Source organism: Saccopteryx bilineata, chromosome 5, assembly GCF_036850765.1.
Source record: "Saccopteryx bilineata isolate mSacBil1 chromosome 5, mSacBil1_pri_phased_curated, whole genome shotgun sequence".
In the NCBI taxonomy this organism is placed as follows: Eukaryota; Metazoa; Chordata; class Mammalia; order Chiroptera; family Emballonuridae; genus Saccopteryx; species Saccopteryx bilineata.
In genome coordinates, this window is record NC_089494.1 from 29,747,463 (window position 1) to 29,765,041 (window position 17,579).

The 17,579-nt window shown below is 38.1% G+C and overlaps 1 protein-coding gene across 2 annotated transcripts in view; it reads right to left on the bottom strand.

Annotated features, from left to right (window-relative positions):
- Positions 1-17,579, bottom strand: part of PARD3B (par-3 family cell polarity regulator beta) — a 1,080,223-nt gene that overhangs the window by 93,656 nt on the left and 968,988 nt on the right. For both annotated transcript variants that reach the window (XM_066278755.1, XM_066278754.1), the window contains one exon: positions 11,908-12,043. In XM_066278755.1, coding sequence (XP_066134852.1) covers positions 11,908-12,043 — 136 coding nt within the window. The remainder of the gene's footprint in view (positions 1-11,907; positions 12,044-17,579) is intronic.

Below are 17,579 nucleotides of genomic sequence, written 5' to 3' on the forward strand. Positions count from 1 at the left end.
AGTATCATCACAAAACATATACTAAAAGCCACCTTATATTTGCTTAAAAATTATAAAGGGCAATTGGAGTAGCATAGTGCCCTAAAATGCCCTAAATGCAGAAAAGAGAAAAGGCAAGTGAACACACAAGGGGAAACTTTACAAGGATAAAAGCAATTCTATCTTATTAATTCTTGGTTAGTTTATTTTTTCTCATATTCTCTTTTCTATGTATTATCACTTTTTTTCTGTACAATTATTTCTAAATATCTCATTATATTTTAAATTATGTTTCCTGTCTGCCTTTCCCACCAGACATGAACTCCTTATTACTTTTAAAATCTCAGAGTCAAATAAATTTCTGGTACAAAGGTGACACCAAATAAAGGTCTAAGGAATTAATAAGTGAATACACCATATGCTTTGAAATTTTGTTCTTTAATCCTGGGGCCAAAGTGACACAACATAAATGAAAACGATGGCTTTATTCTTCTCCTTAATTGATGATATGACATTAACAGATTTTCTTCTTACTTTGGAGATACTAATCTTCAAGAAATTTAGAAAAGTCCTAAGAGCTTCTAATTGAGATGGTATTCAAATTTTTGATAAATTAAATTTGTAAATCAATATAGTAGAAATTTTGAATGCTTGAAACAAAATGTCATTTTTCCCCTTTTTTCTTGTCATCTTTTTATTCCCTCTTCATTGTATTTGTTTTTTTGTTGTTGTTGTTTTAAGCGAGAGAGAAAGAGAAAGAGAGAGAAAGGGAGAGAGATGAGAAGCATCAGCTTGTAGATGTGGCACTTCAGTTGTTCATTGATTGCTTCTCACATGTGCCTTGATGGGGGTAGAGGATTCCAGCCGAGCCAGTGACCCTTTGCTCAAGCCAGCAACCTTCGGTTCAAAAGTGACCTTGGGCTTCAAGTCAGTGACCTTTGGGTTCAAGCTAGTGACCATGGGATCATGTCAATGATCCCACGCTCCAGACAGTGACCTTGTGCTCAGGCTTGTGAGCCTACGCTAAAAGCCAGGTTTTGAACCTGGTACCTCAGCATCCCAAGTCAACCCTCTATCCACTGTGCCACCACTGGTCAAACAAGGATTAGCTTGTGAGTGTGTGTGTGTGTGTGTGTGTGTGTGTGTGTGTGTGTGACAGAGACAGAGAGTGTCAGAGAGAAGGACAGATAGGGACAGGGAGGAAGGGAGAGAGATGAGAAACACCAATTCTTTGTTGCGGCACCTAAGTTGTTCATTGATTGCTTTCTCATATGTGCCTTGACCTGGCGGCTATAGCAGACTGAGTGCCCTTGCTTGAGCCAGTGACTTTGGGCTCAAGCTGATGAGCCTTGCTCAAACCAGATGAGCCCATGCTCAAGCTGGCAACCTCAGGGTCTCGAACCTGGGTCCTCTGCATCCCAGTCCGACGCTCTATCCACTGTGCCACCTGGTCAGGCAGGATTAGATTGTTTTTAATCTAACATATATGTATCGATATGTAGAGAAAGGAGAACATTACCCATTTTCTCAAATTAGAAAAACTTTAAATAGTTCTAGGACCACATGTAAACCACAAACTCATAGATCCCATAGCATTCTTTACTCAATCACCAATTTAAGTACAGTGTCAAAAGATTTTTTCCTGACATCATTCACATTAATTGGGAGACCATGATCCCATCTTCTGGAATGTGAGTCTCTGATTCCCTAACAACCACACACACACATGCACATTGCAGCTGAAGTGCTTCCTGACCATTTAAACCCGGAAAAGTACTATAAAGGGAATTGCTTGGAAAACAGGAAACCTGGTTCATACTAAATACATGACAAAAAGTAGCTCTTACATATAAAAATTACAATTAAAATAGAATTGCCATTCAGAAACAATCTGGGACCCTTAACAATTGTGATGATGTAAAAATAATAAAACTGAATAATTGAGATATCGCCACAATGTTTGGGGGGGTATCCATTATTGTAGAGTGAGCCAGAAGGTTCATCAGAGAAAAGATATCAGATCACGACAGGGAATGTCTTTCTCATATAACATTTCTTACTGTTTTTTTAAAGGAGTAACTGCAAAACATTGTATCTTCACACACACACATACATACACACACATTAATGACATTCTCCTTCTTGTTGATAAGTGTTGATCCATTGTTGGGTTTGATGAACACTTATGTATAAATTGTCAAGTATTCAGTGAACCAATAAACCAACAAAGGAATGAATGATCGTGAAGAATCTATTTCCCTCAGGTACCATGAGGCATTGCCATGTAAGAGATGAAGCTATCACTGGGAACAGGCTGAATGAAAGATGGCATAGAATGAACTAAATCATTTGAAGAAAGCTTCATAAAGATAAAACCTGAGAACTCCATTACTTTATGAAAGTCTTATCTGGAAAACAGAAAAGAAACAATTTCTCAATTGTTGATAATAACAATATTATACCCTTTCTTCTTAGATCATTTACTTGAATAAATGGAAAGTTTTCCTGTCAGCCTAGCTGAAATTAGTGGCATCACCTTTTGCACTTTCTCATAAACGCTCTGAAAATTAGCACTGCGATTTCAAGGTTCGGAATAAAGCGCAGAGAAATTAATGAGATTCATAGGAGGGCTGTAAAATTGCAGACTCTGGTATGTGTCATTACATTTGTATTCAAAAACGGTCCTTCTTCTGGTGCAGAAAGGCAATTCCAGTATTGCTGTAGTGGTTATTATTATTATTTTAGGGGTTTCTTTGATTTCAGTATTTGTCCTGTTTCAGAGGAGAGCTTTCTGTGTGTTTTCTTTTTCTCATCATAATACCAGGCTAGTTACTAGTTAATAAGAACCAAAAGATGTTAAATTTCATAATGACTGTGAGTCAAAAATGTCCTTAAACTGAAAGAACAAGATGGCCGCTACAGTGACCTGATTGGTTGGTTATATTGGGAGGCTGTGGAAGAGATGTTCTGGGTTACAAAATCTGAACACAAATACGGTTCACATAGAGTTTTAACTGTACTCATGGTTAAGTGGTTCATGTGTTATAAATGCTAGTAAGTGGGTTCTTGTATCCTTTACTCCCAACATCTTCATTTAAAAAATTTAGTACCTAAAGTTTATTTCAGCATGTTTGGGCTCTGCTAAAATAAAATGTATCCAACTGATTTTAAACAGCTTTAGACTAGTTTAGGGAATCTGGAATTCATAGGAGTCTCTGCTATGGTTTTTCCTGTATTACATAAAATTGTCATTTCTCTCATTGCAGTTGAAGAAAAGAATGTGATTCTTATAGAAGTTGTAATTTTGGGTTTCATGATCCAACACAAACGGTTGTGGTTTGGGGGAAGTTAACCTATTCTAAACTTGACATTCTGAGCTGGAATTAATTGCTCATTAGAAGCAGAAAGAGTTCTCTTTTTTCTCTAATGTAAGTACAGTATAGGGTTTTTTGACATACAATGGAAAAATAATGTGGTTCTGAACTTTTGTTTTCTGCTTTTTGGTATTTCAATTGGGTTTGAGCCAAAGACAGGCTAACTTATTTGCTTAGAGCATAAAAAGAATGATTTCATTTCGACTTTTAGAGAACTGATGAAACGATACCAGAACCTGTTTTTGGTTCAATACTATGGGGTTAAAGAAACAAATTATGAGTGATAATTAAAGAGTAGTTCATCAGAGACAGAAAACAGTTTTTATAGTGTTTATAAATGAATGATCAGAGATCCACTTTCTTTCAAACTTCTCATGTAAAAGAAAGTACCTAAACAGTGGCCACAGAGCCACTTTTCTTTGTGTCCCCACCAGGCACACATTAGCACAAATGAGAAAATCAGCTTTGCTAATGATTGTGTGACTATGGTGCAAAGTCTTAGAACCTTAGTTTTCTGATCTGTAGCTAGGATTAGAGCTACAACTACCTCATGGAATTGTTGTCTGGATTAATTGAATATCGGGTATTTACACAGTATCTGGTAGAGTCAGCGCTGGGTAAAGATGCCATTGTTGCTACTCATCTGACTGTAGCATCATTTATTGAGTAAATATTTTGCAAATACTCTCTTTGTATTTCCCTCTCCCTTCTATTTTAGGACCTTAGCTAGCCCCTGGTATTTCTCTGCTTTGGGGTTTGGTGGAGCTACAAGCAACGGCTTTCTCCTGGTCTTTGGTCTTTGATTTTAGCATAAGGCCATTAAAAGGATTAGGTGTGACCTTAGGGTCAGGGATGAAAGGAGTGCACATTTGAAGGAAAATGTTGTGTGAGGGAGAGAGGGAAATAGATATTGACCTTTTGACCAAGGGACTTGGCCAAAAGTGCCTTACAACCAGGCCTGATAGTCGCTACCTGAAGGGACTTGTGGCCACCTCTGTGGTCACCAGAGTGAGTGGAACTGGAAGACCTCCCATATGCTTTGTGTGCTGTATAATGCCTGAAGACATAGTAATTAAGCTCCAATAATGACTAAGATAAAATGGTTTCTGGCTAATGGAACGTATTAGCTCTAAACACCTCAGTGTGTGTACTACTTAAACTCCTCACATTTATTGAACATTTGCTACATGCTAGACAAAATTCTAAGTGCTCTACATGTAGTAATCACTTAATTATCATAATACTGATACCAATTTTAAAGGCAACTGGGAGGTTAAATAAAATGTCCAAATTCCCAGTTAGTAAGTAGTGGAGCTGGATGGGAATGTAGGCAGTACAGCCTCAGAGTCTGTGCCCCACACATTATGTTAAAATGCTTACCAGACCCACCACATTATTATATTTAAAATGAAAGTCATCTGTGGGTTTAGAAAGACTGGACAGGAAGACAAGAGCAGTTTAGAATATTTGTCTTCAGGGCAACTTTCAGATAGCACTGACTGACTGAGGAGTCATAGTCCATGTTCCTTGTAGCAAACTGCTCATGGGCAACAAAGAACAAGAGGCTTCCTTTGGGGACATGAAGGCCAGTTTGCAGGAGAAACCAGTACCACTCTTAGGATCAGATCATTGCCTGCTCCGCCACACTGGGAGATCTGGGGACGTGGGCTCTGTATAGAAGAACAATGCTGGAGAAAATTCAGGCTGTAGAGTAGCCACAAGACATCAAGAAGAAGACCTAATGGCCACACGCCCTCCTCTGTTTCATGAAAGGACAGCTCCTAGGGGTAGATTTCATTAGCTCCTCTCCTACTCCATTCTCACAGACTTCCGAAGGACCTAATTTTGCACTTAGGTTAATCAAATGTCTTCCTTAATCAGAGAAGTCTCTCAGGGAGTGTTAAGGACCTTTATGGGTCAGTTTCCACCTTCCCCTGTGAGATGAACTGCACTGAGAGAGTGGCAACTTTGATGGAGGATGGGGCAGAGAGGTAACTCTGGACTCCTGAGCACTTTGGGGGAAAGGGTGGGCTTAAGTGGTCTGCCATGATCGGAACATAGGGTGATTATGGGGAAGGAAACCTGGGGAGACACTCTTAAGGACTGGTAAATAGGAAGGGGCTAGAGAACACTCAAGAGTGTATGAAGGAAAGAGGTGAGAAGGGAATTTCTTTCTCCTCTTGGCTCAGAAGGCTCCCAGCTCCTGCTCCCAGGTTACTGTGCTATGATTAGCACAGGTTATTGAATTTCAGTGGGTTTTTGTAGGCTGGTCTGGAACCTTACATCAATAAATTTTTTTCCTATGGAAAACTACTCCCAGTTCCAAATTGACAGTTTCTAAATGGGATTCTGAAACACAGTTTATATCTATGTTGGGGATCGCCTATAAACATGCTGCCTCCTTTCAGAATGAATTTCTGCATGCTAGAGATTCACTCACACAATCTTCTCCCTTGTAGCTAATATGTCAGCATGTTCCTGTGAAATCCACATTGAAATATCAATGAACTAAAACTATCAACCAAAACAAAAAACACCAAAACAAAACAAAACCCTGCAGTTTATTTTTGTCTTCTTTCCTCAAATTTTCACTACTTCCTAAAATCTAGGTAAGTCCCAACTCTTCAAGTGACTCTTAATCAAGTTCAATTAAACCTTAAAATCTACCTAATTTATGGACACAGTGAATATATTTTTCCTGTCTTGGAAACTCCTCTGCTCCTCAATTCAGCTATTTTAGGAAGTCAGCTATTTCAATCTGTTGATGGAGAGACACACTGGAAGGAAATGTTTATGGAGCTCGAGAGGGCTCATCGACTGATTAAGCCGTCTGTATCTGCAGAGGGCTTTTGGTCAGAGCCACATGACAACAGTTTCTGGATGCATACATTTGATGACTCTAATTCTTTACTTCATTCCATATTTTAAATATTTAAATACATTTTTAAATTGCAATACAGTTGTTATATAATAATCATTAGTTTTATGGTGTCTACCCAGTGATGAGATTCAAATAATTTAACAACCGGTTCTCTGCCCTAATCACTATAAAAGAAAATATACTGAAAGGTAATTTATTATTTCATTCATTTAATACTTAAGTACAATAAAAGAGGTACACAAAACTAATTATACTATAAGAAAAAGTTTTAAAATATTAATGGAAATATATTACAAAATACCTGGCAAAAAACCCAATAAAACTGTTATTTAAGATAGTTCCAACGACAGTTTGTCACCCCCTGGTTGCACTTTTTCTCTTTACATTCTTTGTTTATTTACCGAAGTAACAAATGTGAGGGAATTAAAATGTAGCATTTCATCAAAGGTATAATGAGTTTTATGAAATGAATAAATAAATATTATAATCATAGTTCCATCAAATTTTTTTCACCTATGGATGGAATGAACAATACTGCTGGCACTTACAATATACTGTTGTGCAGATGAGCGTTAAAAAAGAGTAAGAAATGTAAATTTGTGATTTCCACACTGGGCAGCTGTCCAGGTGCCCACCTTAGAGACAATCCTGATTACAAGTATCATTTTAACAACCGGTTCACCAAACTCAACAAAATATTAAGTATCTGTCCTGCGGAACCGGTGTGAATCGTCTGAATCCCACCACTGTGTCTACTTGAGAATAACAGAACTGAGAGATGCAGGAAGACTCCTCATGGCCTGACTGTAGGAGATGGATTCAGCTTTGCCTGAAGTTAGATGTGCCAATGGCCTTTAAAGTCATGGAAGCTAAGAACATTTCCTTTTTAGCTCAGGCCGGTTTGAATTAGGTTCCTGCTCTTCGTAATTTAAGAGCCATTGACTAATCAAAGGTTGTTTATCAATGCCCTTAGTTTTAATTAGATGCCATTAAGGAGCAAAGGACAATTCAGTCTAGTCTCAATTTTCTTGTATTGGCCCACTGACAGCAGGAGCTCATTTCTCTTACTTCTCATTTTTAGAAAATGTTCTGATCAGGTGGTGGCACAGTGGATAGAGTGTCCTCCTGGTATGCAGAGGACCCAGGTTCGAGACCCTGAGGTCACCAACTTGAGCATGGGCTCATCTGGTTTGAGCAAAGCTCACCAGCTTGGACCTAAAGTCGTTGGCTTGAGCAAGGGGTTACTCGGTCTGCTGAAGGCCCACGGTCAAGGCACATATGAGAAAGCAATCAATGAACAGAAAATAATGTTCTGATGGTTTTTATATTTCTGTGGCTATTACACATTCCACCCTAAATCTTTTTCTCAAGATGGTTAGCATGATCTCAGCATCTAGTTCTCCCTTTCCTCTGACTGCACAATTCACCGGATGCGTCTTTCATCGTACAGACAGCTGCCAAGAATGCTCACTTAGGTTGGGTCCTAGACCATCTTCATAACAGGGTGAACAAATCTTTCAGAGTGTTTTCATTTACTCGCCCAACCGTCACCTTCCTGAATCAATCCCCTTTGCCAGAAAGATAAATCACCATTCTTTTATGACAGTGGAAACTAGCATATCTCCTTCCCATCCATGTGCCTACTCACCTCTTCTTTAGATAAACATTCTTCTAATTTAGTTAAAGAGTTAGGAAAAAAAAAAAGCCAGGAAGATGTATGACATATTCCATGCAGCACTATAAAAAAGACAATAATAAAGGTACTAATGTTTTTAGAAAACTCTAGAGCCATCTCATTTTCGAGATTACTTATAGGATATTCATGTTAAATAAGCAGATAATCTTTATCTCCTAAAAACAAAACAAAACAAACAAATAAAACCAACCCAGATTATTGCCAGAGGACTGTGCCAGTCTTAAGTTTTACAGAAAATAAAATACCAGCAGATAACAGATATTATGTTTTCTTTTGGAAAATGTGAACACTTCGCAGCTAGCACATCTTGCTCACTTAATTGGGCCTGTAAAAACTCACCAGGCCTTTTCACTTGCAGTCACTGAAATTCTCTCAATTTGTTCCTTACAACTTTTCAGAGCCTAGTTGGGAAAACAGTTACAAAACAGACCGGCTGAAAAGATTTTTAAGGTCTCATGTTCATATTTACAAATCTTGCAATCTGTGTGTATTCACCAATTTAAACACAAATAAAGGGAATAAATCAGGAGCTCCTCAGGGGAAACGAAAAACACTAAATCTGAGAGAAACAGAACAAAGTACATCTGCTGAGGCCACTCTCATGCGGTCTCTGAGCTCTCCTAGCTCCTAACTGCACATCCTGCTTCCAACAGAATGCACTGCGATTTCTCTGAGCTCACTTAGAAGCTAATACCTCCTGTGTGATAGCCTTTCTCACATATATTATTGTCCTTTTCTGTTGAGGCTTAGATGTCTGCATTATTCCTGGATAGATTGTGAGTTCCACCAAGGTAGAGATACTATATATATCCTTGTTACCAGTACATGGTCTGCACTAAGTCAAAGCAAGTATTTGTTAAAATGGAATAGTTGACATAGAGAAAAGAGAATGATGTCAGAGCAAGTGAGAATCCAAGAGAATAGGGGAAAGGTCTTCAGCTTCAGGCCCTGAGCAGGTGTGATAATGGAGAGAACCACCAACAAGATGGCCTGGGAAGATCCAGAAAGCCCAAGGCCAGCCAAAGAAAGACCATTAGTCTCATTGATAAGAATATATTTTCTTTTAAAAAAAATAATCATAGATCATAATCAAGTGATTATGGTCATCATTTTGGCTTTGAAGACTTTTGTGAGCTTTCTTACATTCTTTCTGGCCTATTTTAAAACTAGTTTAAATGTAGTTATTGGGTGACTTATTTTCCTAACTTCCTTCTCGATTGTTCATAAGTTCCCCAGTATAATGTGGCTCTGGAGAATATTAGTTGGATCTCTCAGTGAAGTACTGGACTTGAGGAGATCTGAGTCCAGGAAATTATTTTTTGATGACGCTGGTTCACGTAATGATCTTGTTAGAGAAGCCGAATTACATTGGTGGTTACTGAAGTGATTGTCACTAATGCTCTAATGTTAGTATTGTAGGTCAGCAATCTGGACCACTACGTGGAGAAGCACCCCTTCTTGGGCCCCACACTTCCCCTCATGGACTGTTGATTAGATTTTATTTTAACACATGATGCTGAAGACCAGCATGATCTAGGGAACACCCATCTCATTCATAAAAGTTGCCTTGTTGGGTCTGGCGGACTCACAGGAATGAAATGTTAACTTTCTAAACTTGCTTTCCTAGGTCTCTCCAAAAGTAGCAAGACAACAGTGCGATTTCTCAGGCCTATGCTGGACAAAAGATACTAGTGTTTTTCCTTGGCTTGGGGAGAGGACAGGAAAGGATGCTGAGATTCTAATCCCTGGTTTGGAGTATCTCAGGCGATGACAAAGAGCTCTCGTCTTTTATGACAGAGCATTTCCCAAGCATCCCTTTGGGAAGCCCTAGTTCCCAATTGTCTGGGAAGCATAAATTCAGTCACATTTGGCAATGCTCAACACACCCGAGCATGGGAAACAAATTAAAATAGAGATACTTCTTTACTCACTAGCTTGTCTAGTTATACGTTTGCCTGGCACAAAAACAGAATTATTAAGATAGGAAGGGCCCAAGTATGCAGTTATCAAGCTCAGGTTTGGTGAAGTCTGAGAAAACTTTAAGTCTCGTGAAGGTTAAGCATTTTCATCTTTTCAGCTTGATATAAACAGATCATATAAAATAAGGTCTAAAAAGTAAAAAGAGCAGGACCACTTGCTCCAAAATTACTTGTCTTATTTTGCTCATAGTGGTTTTGAGATGGAGGACTTTTCACTGCACTGGATATGGTGTGCTGGCTTGGTGATGGGGGAAACTATTTCCCTTCATTTTATTGCTTGTTTGTTTAATTGAGGGGCCAGAGTTTCTCATGAAAGTCAGCAAGTTGGTCTCAATTAAATTCGAAATGAAGTGAATTGTTATCCACATTGCTATTCTGTAGAAATTGTTTTCTCCTGTTACTAAGAATTCAAGTGACCAGTTGCCTCACCACTGCTAATGCCATTTTGTTTAATCTAAACATCTGTAATAAAACCAACAAGTAGCTGTTTGTTTTGACCGAAACTCACAGGATGCCTATCTCTGGAATAGGCTGAAGACATTTGATTGGAGGCTGCCAATCCTTACTATGCATTTCTGAATTTTTTAAAAATCTATCATAGTTGGAAGAACCCACTGGGCTGAGGAATTTCAGTTGCTCTGCCCAGCAGTGGTGAATGCTGAGACTGACTTTTAATTTGTTCATTTTAGAGAGGAGAGGGAGAGACAGAGAGAGAGAAGGGGGGAGGAGCTGGAAGCATCAACTCCCATATGTGCCTTGACCAGGCAAGCCCAGGGTTTCGAACCGGCCACCTCAGCATTTCCAGGTTGACGCTTTATCCACTGCGCCACCACAGGTCAGGCCTGAGACTGACTTTTAAACAGCAGTGTGACATGCTAAGTGTCACGCACGAGATGCCACTGCACTGAAGTGAAAACTCGAGCACATCAGCTCAGTCACTGGGCTTCATTCTCCCAACCCTGACCTTGTGAGCATAAATGTAAGTGTGAAAGTCAGGAAAGAAATCTTCCTTTAAATAGATTTGCCCTCCAAAAGAACTGGTGACTTTACTGGCCACCGGGGATAAGAGAGTTCCTTACATGGCCCTCAAAAAAAGCACTAAAAATTGTAGTAGAAGGCAGTAATCATCAAAGAGGGTGAGTAAGGGCTGACTCACAGAGAGACCATGACCACAGACAGCTCTGCTCCAACAATAATGCTAGTAACGACAGCTAGCATTTATTGAATACCAAAACTCAGTGTCAGGCACTAGTCTAAGTGTTTGATATGTACTTTTAATCAAACTCTAAACACCCCCCTCCGGGGCATTTTTGTGGATGCTCAAGAGTCAAATGTACTTTGTAAGTACAGCCCTGCCTTCTTGAAAAAGACAGGAGAATGAATCATGCTATCCTGAAAAAAAACCAAAGGTTATCTCTTTAGAGGTCACGATATTCTTTTCTGTTCCGAGATGTTGAAAGATTGGCAAGGAGAATCCTCTAATACAAAAACTGCCCTTATCTCAAAAGAAAATGATTTTTGTCTGGTAAGATCAGCAAAATGTGAACTGTTCAGATGCAATATACAAAAAAATTGATATCTCTGAAGATAACCCTTCTGAAATTTACTTCTAATAACCATTTTCCAAAGGCGAAATGACTTACGTTGTATGTTCCATTAACGCTTGCACAGATGTCTGAGACCCAAGAGATGGAGGTCAAGGAATAAGGCTCAGTACATGATGACAAAGATTCCTTGTCCTCTTTAAAACAGCAAACATCTGCTCCATCCCAAGTTGTATACATGTCCAAAGGGGAGTAAATATGAGAGCAATTAAAATAAACTACTGTGCATTAGTGTGGTTTGATTGATGTGAGCAACTTCTGTGGGAGAGGATGGCTGTGGTTGGGGTAACCTAAATATAACTTGATATATATAGAACATCCTTGGCCATGTTCTTCTGCTCTAAACTATCTCGGTAAAGATGAACTAAATAATTGGAATCAGTCATGGGCTTACCCAGTGAAGGTCATAATCACATGGCCTTGATCTTCCTTCGTCGTCCTCATATGATGTAAAACCTTCCCTTCGAGCCTGATAATACTCCTTCCGCAACTTCTGGATGCGGTCAGCACTTCCGCTCGCGGTACGACCACTACAGAACATGAACAAACACAGTCACACAGTGCACGTCATCCTGGAACTTACTATTTGATCTTTTTATTAAAGGAACTGACATCTATGTTTGCAAGATTCAATAATGCATTCAAATATACTAGGAAAACTGTGAAATCAGTAATAACAATGAACAAATAACAGTCCTGAGGTGCATACCTTTAGCTTTAAGGGTCAGAACATCTGACTTGAGATTAAATGCCTTTTGAGTAAGAATGTAAGATAAGGTCCTGACTTTTAGAGCAATTAAAAGAGCCATCACACTTTTCTTACAGTCATCATACACATGGAGTTTTTTTACATGTTAATGTGGGTATCTCATTTTCTAACTAACTGTTGGCTATTTGAGACCAGTTGTTTGACTTGAAGGTTGGCTGTGGCACAGAGTTGACATGTCCCAGGGTTCAAGTCAATGAGACTTGTGAATATGTGGAGTGGGGTTGAGGTATGTGTCCATGTCAATATATGGGAACAGGCTGGACATATGGAAAGGAAGGAAGGTGGAAATCATGCCAAGAAGTAAAAAGAAAAATAGAAAGCTGGTGTCATCTTGCTAACTTCTCAAGGTTCTTTCTCTACTTTAGCCACTTCTACCTCCCAGGAATTACAGCTTCTCCAGTGACTCATTCTCTCAACCCCAAACTGGTCAGCATATGGCTCCCTTTTAGTTAGTACTTGTTCCCATCATCTCAACAGAACCAACATCATGTGATACAATTCAGGGTGAGGAAACAAGAGAAAAATGACAGACAAAGGTCAATGGCTGTTCAACTTCTTTGGTTCCTCTGAGGTATAGCTGAGAGCCCTACTGTGTCCGACCTTAAGTTAAGATCTGGGAAAGTGAAAAATGAACAATTCATAGTCCTCATTTGCAAAAAGCACATAGTCTAGGAGTTAGGGAACTTATAGGGATAAAGAAGACAACAATGGTGCTGTAACAGAGATCTGCACAGTTAAGGAAACATAGATTGCTTAAACTTTGACCAGGTAAAAGAAAGGCCACAGAAAAAGATTATGGATGGCCCCATAAAGGAGGTGAAACCGAGGCTGAGTCTTGAAGGATGCACAGGCACTCAACAGTTGGATAACTGAGATGAGGGAAATTATGGGTAGAGGAGAGGGCAATGCAAAGGACAGAAATGAGAAAGTATCTTGTTTCAGGGGAATCCAATTAAGTCACCTGGGGCAAGCAGTTGTCCTCAACTTCACTTATTCTGCCTTACACACATATCAGGTGATATATGCTCTCTCCCGTCATTCATTTAGGAAGCAAATTAGAATAGAAGTGAGTGCTGGTGACTAGGGATATTCTGAATTTAGACAAAAGTATATCATTTACAAATTCTGATATTTTATCTCGATTAGTAACAATTCATCAACTGTAATTACACTCATGTTTCATGAATATGTGAGAATTCACTGCTCTAGTATACAGGATATATGGGAAGGAGAAAGGAAGAGAAACAGGTATGACTGAGAGAGGTATGTAGGGGCCCCACTGTGAAGAGCTTTACAAGCCTAAATATCCCTAAATATTACAGTTGAGTTTTAAGTTTAAATAGGTACCTTACAAAATAAGATCTCTGAAAACAATAGAACGGGGTCATCAACTATTTTGTTAAACCACTTAAAAATTATACTTGTAAGCTATAACAAGAAAATGCTGAGTAAATTTATCTTTTGGAGGAAAGGCATTCTTCCCAAACTAGATTGTAAGCTAATCAAAAATAGGACCACACGTCGATATCTCACAACCCCTCTACAAAGTTAGTATTGGATTCTGGGCTTTCTTTGTGCCCTACAGACACTAAGTAGTTGATGCCTTTGATTAAGAAAATATAAACCTTTTCAGATCACATACCTTTATTTTTCTTTAATATGTATTTTAAAACTCTAAAATAATTCTGTTTCTATACCATGCTTTTTTTTGTTTATTTTAAATAGAAGGTTTTCTCAAACACTTGGAAAAGATGAGGAAAAAGACAGAGGCTGGGTACACTTTTCTGAACAACGGGAAGCTATTTGGAAAAGCTTCCCTCACTCTTGAGTACTATGAGCTGACTGTGGTGCCTGCATCCAATGTCTTCTACTGATTACGTGAATGCATAAGCCATGCTCAAACTCACCAGATGAGTTTAATCAACGCAGTGCAAACATCACATACATAATCTATTAGTTTACCCAAAGAAACTGAAGCATTGAATTCAAGCAGAATGAAGTCATCAGTAATAAAGAAGAAAAAGAAAACTGATAAGGCACTGATTTTTTTTTTTTTTTTAAATTCCACCACTTTCCTACATTTGCGGTGGGGGAAAATCATACTCAGACTGTAAACTATTTTTCTATATGTCTATACGTACATACATTTAAAAATATGGGTTTGATCTGATTTCAGTTCTCAGATAGAGGAACTGGGGCAAGAATACAAAAATCAGATGTTTAGGATTCAGAAAATCTCCTATGGCTGACAGGAACATGACTATTTACCTGAAAAAGAAATCTGGTCTCAGAGAAAAAAAAAAAGAAACAGGAAAAATGTCTAGAAAGTCATGGATCATCTAAGTACAAAACATGCTGTCCATTCTCCCTTGTTTGGCCATTTTAAGGAAGATACGGGACACAGTGCAAACTTGTCACAACCTGGGACTACATCTCAACATGATCTCTTCTTGTTTTTTTCTCTCTCTCGAACCCTCATTCTACTGCTGGTACCTATATCATATTTTTTCCAAGTGGGTGTTTTATATAGTAAAATTAGGATTTCATTTTCTGATTTCAAATTCTGATTTCATTTTTAGCTCTTCTCTGCAGGTAATATACACAAGTTCACCATCATATCAATAAAAATGATATACATGACTGTTGTAACCAAAGCAGTTAATTGATTTCCATTTTGTGTTGAGGATGTAGAAATTTGAAAAGGAATGTTAAAATACCTTTGTCATAATAGCAGCAATAATCATAATAGTTACAATATATAGAAACTTTTATAGCAAATATGTTGATACAGACTTTTATTTACTCTACTTTCTGCCCAGATCAGGTGTCACTAATCAGTTATAGCATTCTTTCCCCATGACCCAAGACATGGTCTTAGAAATCTCTCATCTGAGAACTTCAGAAAGCCACTAACAATTCCCAAGAGCTGGCACTTGATTTTATTTTTAATTCTTGTGTAACTGGTGCTATAAATAACTCAAAATATCAACTAAAATTGAAAAGAAGATTTTATTATTCTGCTCCAAAGAGATGAGGAATCTGAGTCTCATGGCTAACAGATGATGACTAGTCTATCATGGCATACCATCTCCCAACTTGGGTCTGCTCTCCAACTTATATATATCTTAGAGACCAACATAAAAGGTAAGTCTAGCCTTAAGAACTTACTTTCTGAGGACTGCTATTTTTCTTCCTCTTCTACATATTATCTGTTCTATTTTTCTGGCTTTATGGAACTTAGCAGTAGAGATTCTAAGATATCTTTTGCCTAACAGCTTCAGAGGTGATGTCAGATTACAATGTAACACAAAATCTCTTTGAACTATATAAAATCAGTTGCAACTATATCAATAACCCCCTCTCCAAGATGCTATTAAAGTACTAGGTTTTCTGTATTAGTTGTTCACTGGATAAAGTTAGCTATTCTTATATTTAAAAAAAAGTTCCTATTACAGTTGTGTCTATATGTAGGTGATCAATGCCATTCCTATACTTTCAATGTGCTGAAACTTTATGATAAATGAATTTAAGGAGTATAACAAAACAGATTTATGTTGTAGTAATTTCTTGTAAATTATACTGGCCATGCCTTTAATGACAGATATAGTTAAACAGGCTCTTATAACACTTGAGAGCTGGATAGAATTTAAAGATGTAGGAGAGTTCAGAAACCATCTCTTTTTCTTCATAGCCTATAGTAATATATGCCCATAGGCAATAAATATCAAAGTAAGGCATTCTCTGCTCTTTTGAAAATCTAACCTTATTCTTCCAACTTTATAATTAACTCAATTGAAGTACATTTTTAAATGCGTGTTCATTTGGACATGCCCTAGTCTCATCCTATTATTGTCACAAGACTGGGAAAAGGAAACCAGTGTTTATTAACCCTTTGAGTAGTGAGTTTTTTTTTTCATGCTCACTGACCTTGGGAGTGAGTTATTTTTCAAAAATAAAATTAGTTCCAGTTACAGTTTTATTAACTTAAAATCATGTTTGTTTGATAATCAATTTATGGAAACAAGAAGAACATATATTTGCCTTTTTTAATGTTGCCTTACACATTTTTAAAATAAATCAATTGTACTCTGTATGGTTAGGAGGCATGAGGATGTACATGAATGTTCGTACTACTCAAAGAGTTAAGTTTCTATAATGCCTTAAGTATAATATTTATGCTTTACATACTTCATCTCATTTAAGCCTCAATCAAATTGCTGGCGATGACACTGTTATTGACATTTCTCAGAAGAGTACACCAAGGCTCAGAGAAGTTAAGTGGCACATTTGTTGAATGGCAGACCAGGAGCTGGGTGACTCCGTGGCCAGGGTTTTCTCTATTATCTCATTCTGCCTTTCAAGAAAGGCATTAGAATGCAGTAGGCACTTTGTAGCAGCAGTTCACCGGCATGGTAAGGCAGAGGGAATTTAGCAGAGCACATTTACAGCCATGCCTTCTGATATATTTTTATTTGCACAGATATATGCAATAAAAGCAGAAATAAAAGTAGCTACAGTAATAGAAATACATGCGATGAAGTTGGTATTCATTAAAGAAGGATGCTGGAGCAATAGCAGACTGAGATTTCCAGATAATTAATATTGCATCTCTAACAGGCTTATGTGGGAAACTGGTATAAAACTGAATGGAGTGTAAAAGAGAATCAACGTAAGACAAAGATCCCACATGAAAGAGAAAGAAACTCTGGATCAGGACCAGGACTGACTGGCAGCCAGCACTGCTCCTGGTGAAGTTCACCACTGACTGAATAAGTTGATCGCTGACAATGAACCACTGTTGGACTTGGGAATTAATTCGGGATGATTTTGTGTGTATGCCTATGCAGGCATATATGTAAATACGTGTACCCTGACTACAATTAAATTGCAGCTGGTTAATTCCAAAGAGCTGTGTTATTTTCAGATAGCCTCAGATATGCAGCTCTTCCTCTGAAGGAGAGGCGTTTGCCTTTTTGCCTCTGGCGAGCACAGCCCTCAGTGGTAGGTACCCGTCTGGGGTCCCGAGTTGGTGATGTGGTGTTAAGGAATAGTCTTTATAACAGGAGTATTCCTACCTGGATGTGGTAATTCTTACAAAGTCACTGAATAAAACCAGTTAAATTAGATAAGTGCATGCCAACAATAATCAGATTGGGGAGTGTTTGCAAGTTTGGAGTTGGATAGAGTCTTTAATATTTTATGAAGTTACTATAGAATGTTATTTTGATGTTTATCATTAAATAAACTACATAAATATGGTGTAATCTTTCTGTACTTATAAAAGGGCAGAATTTTAA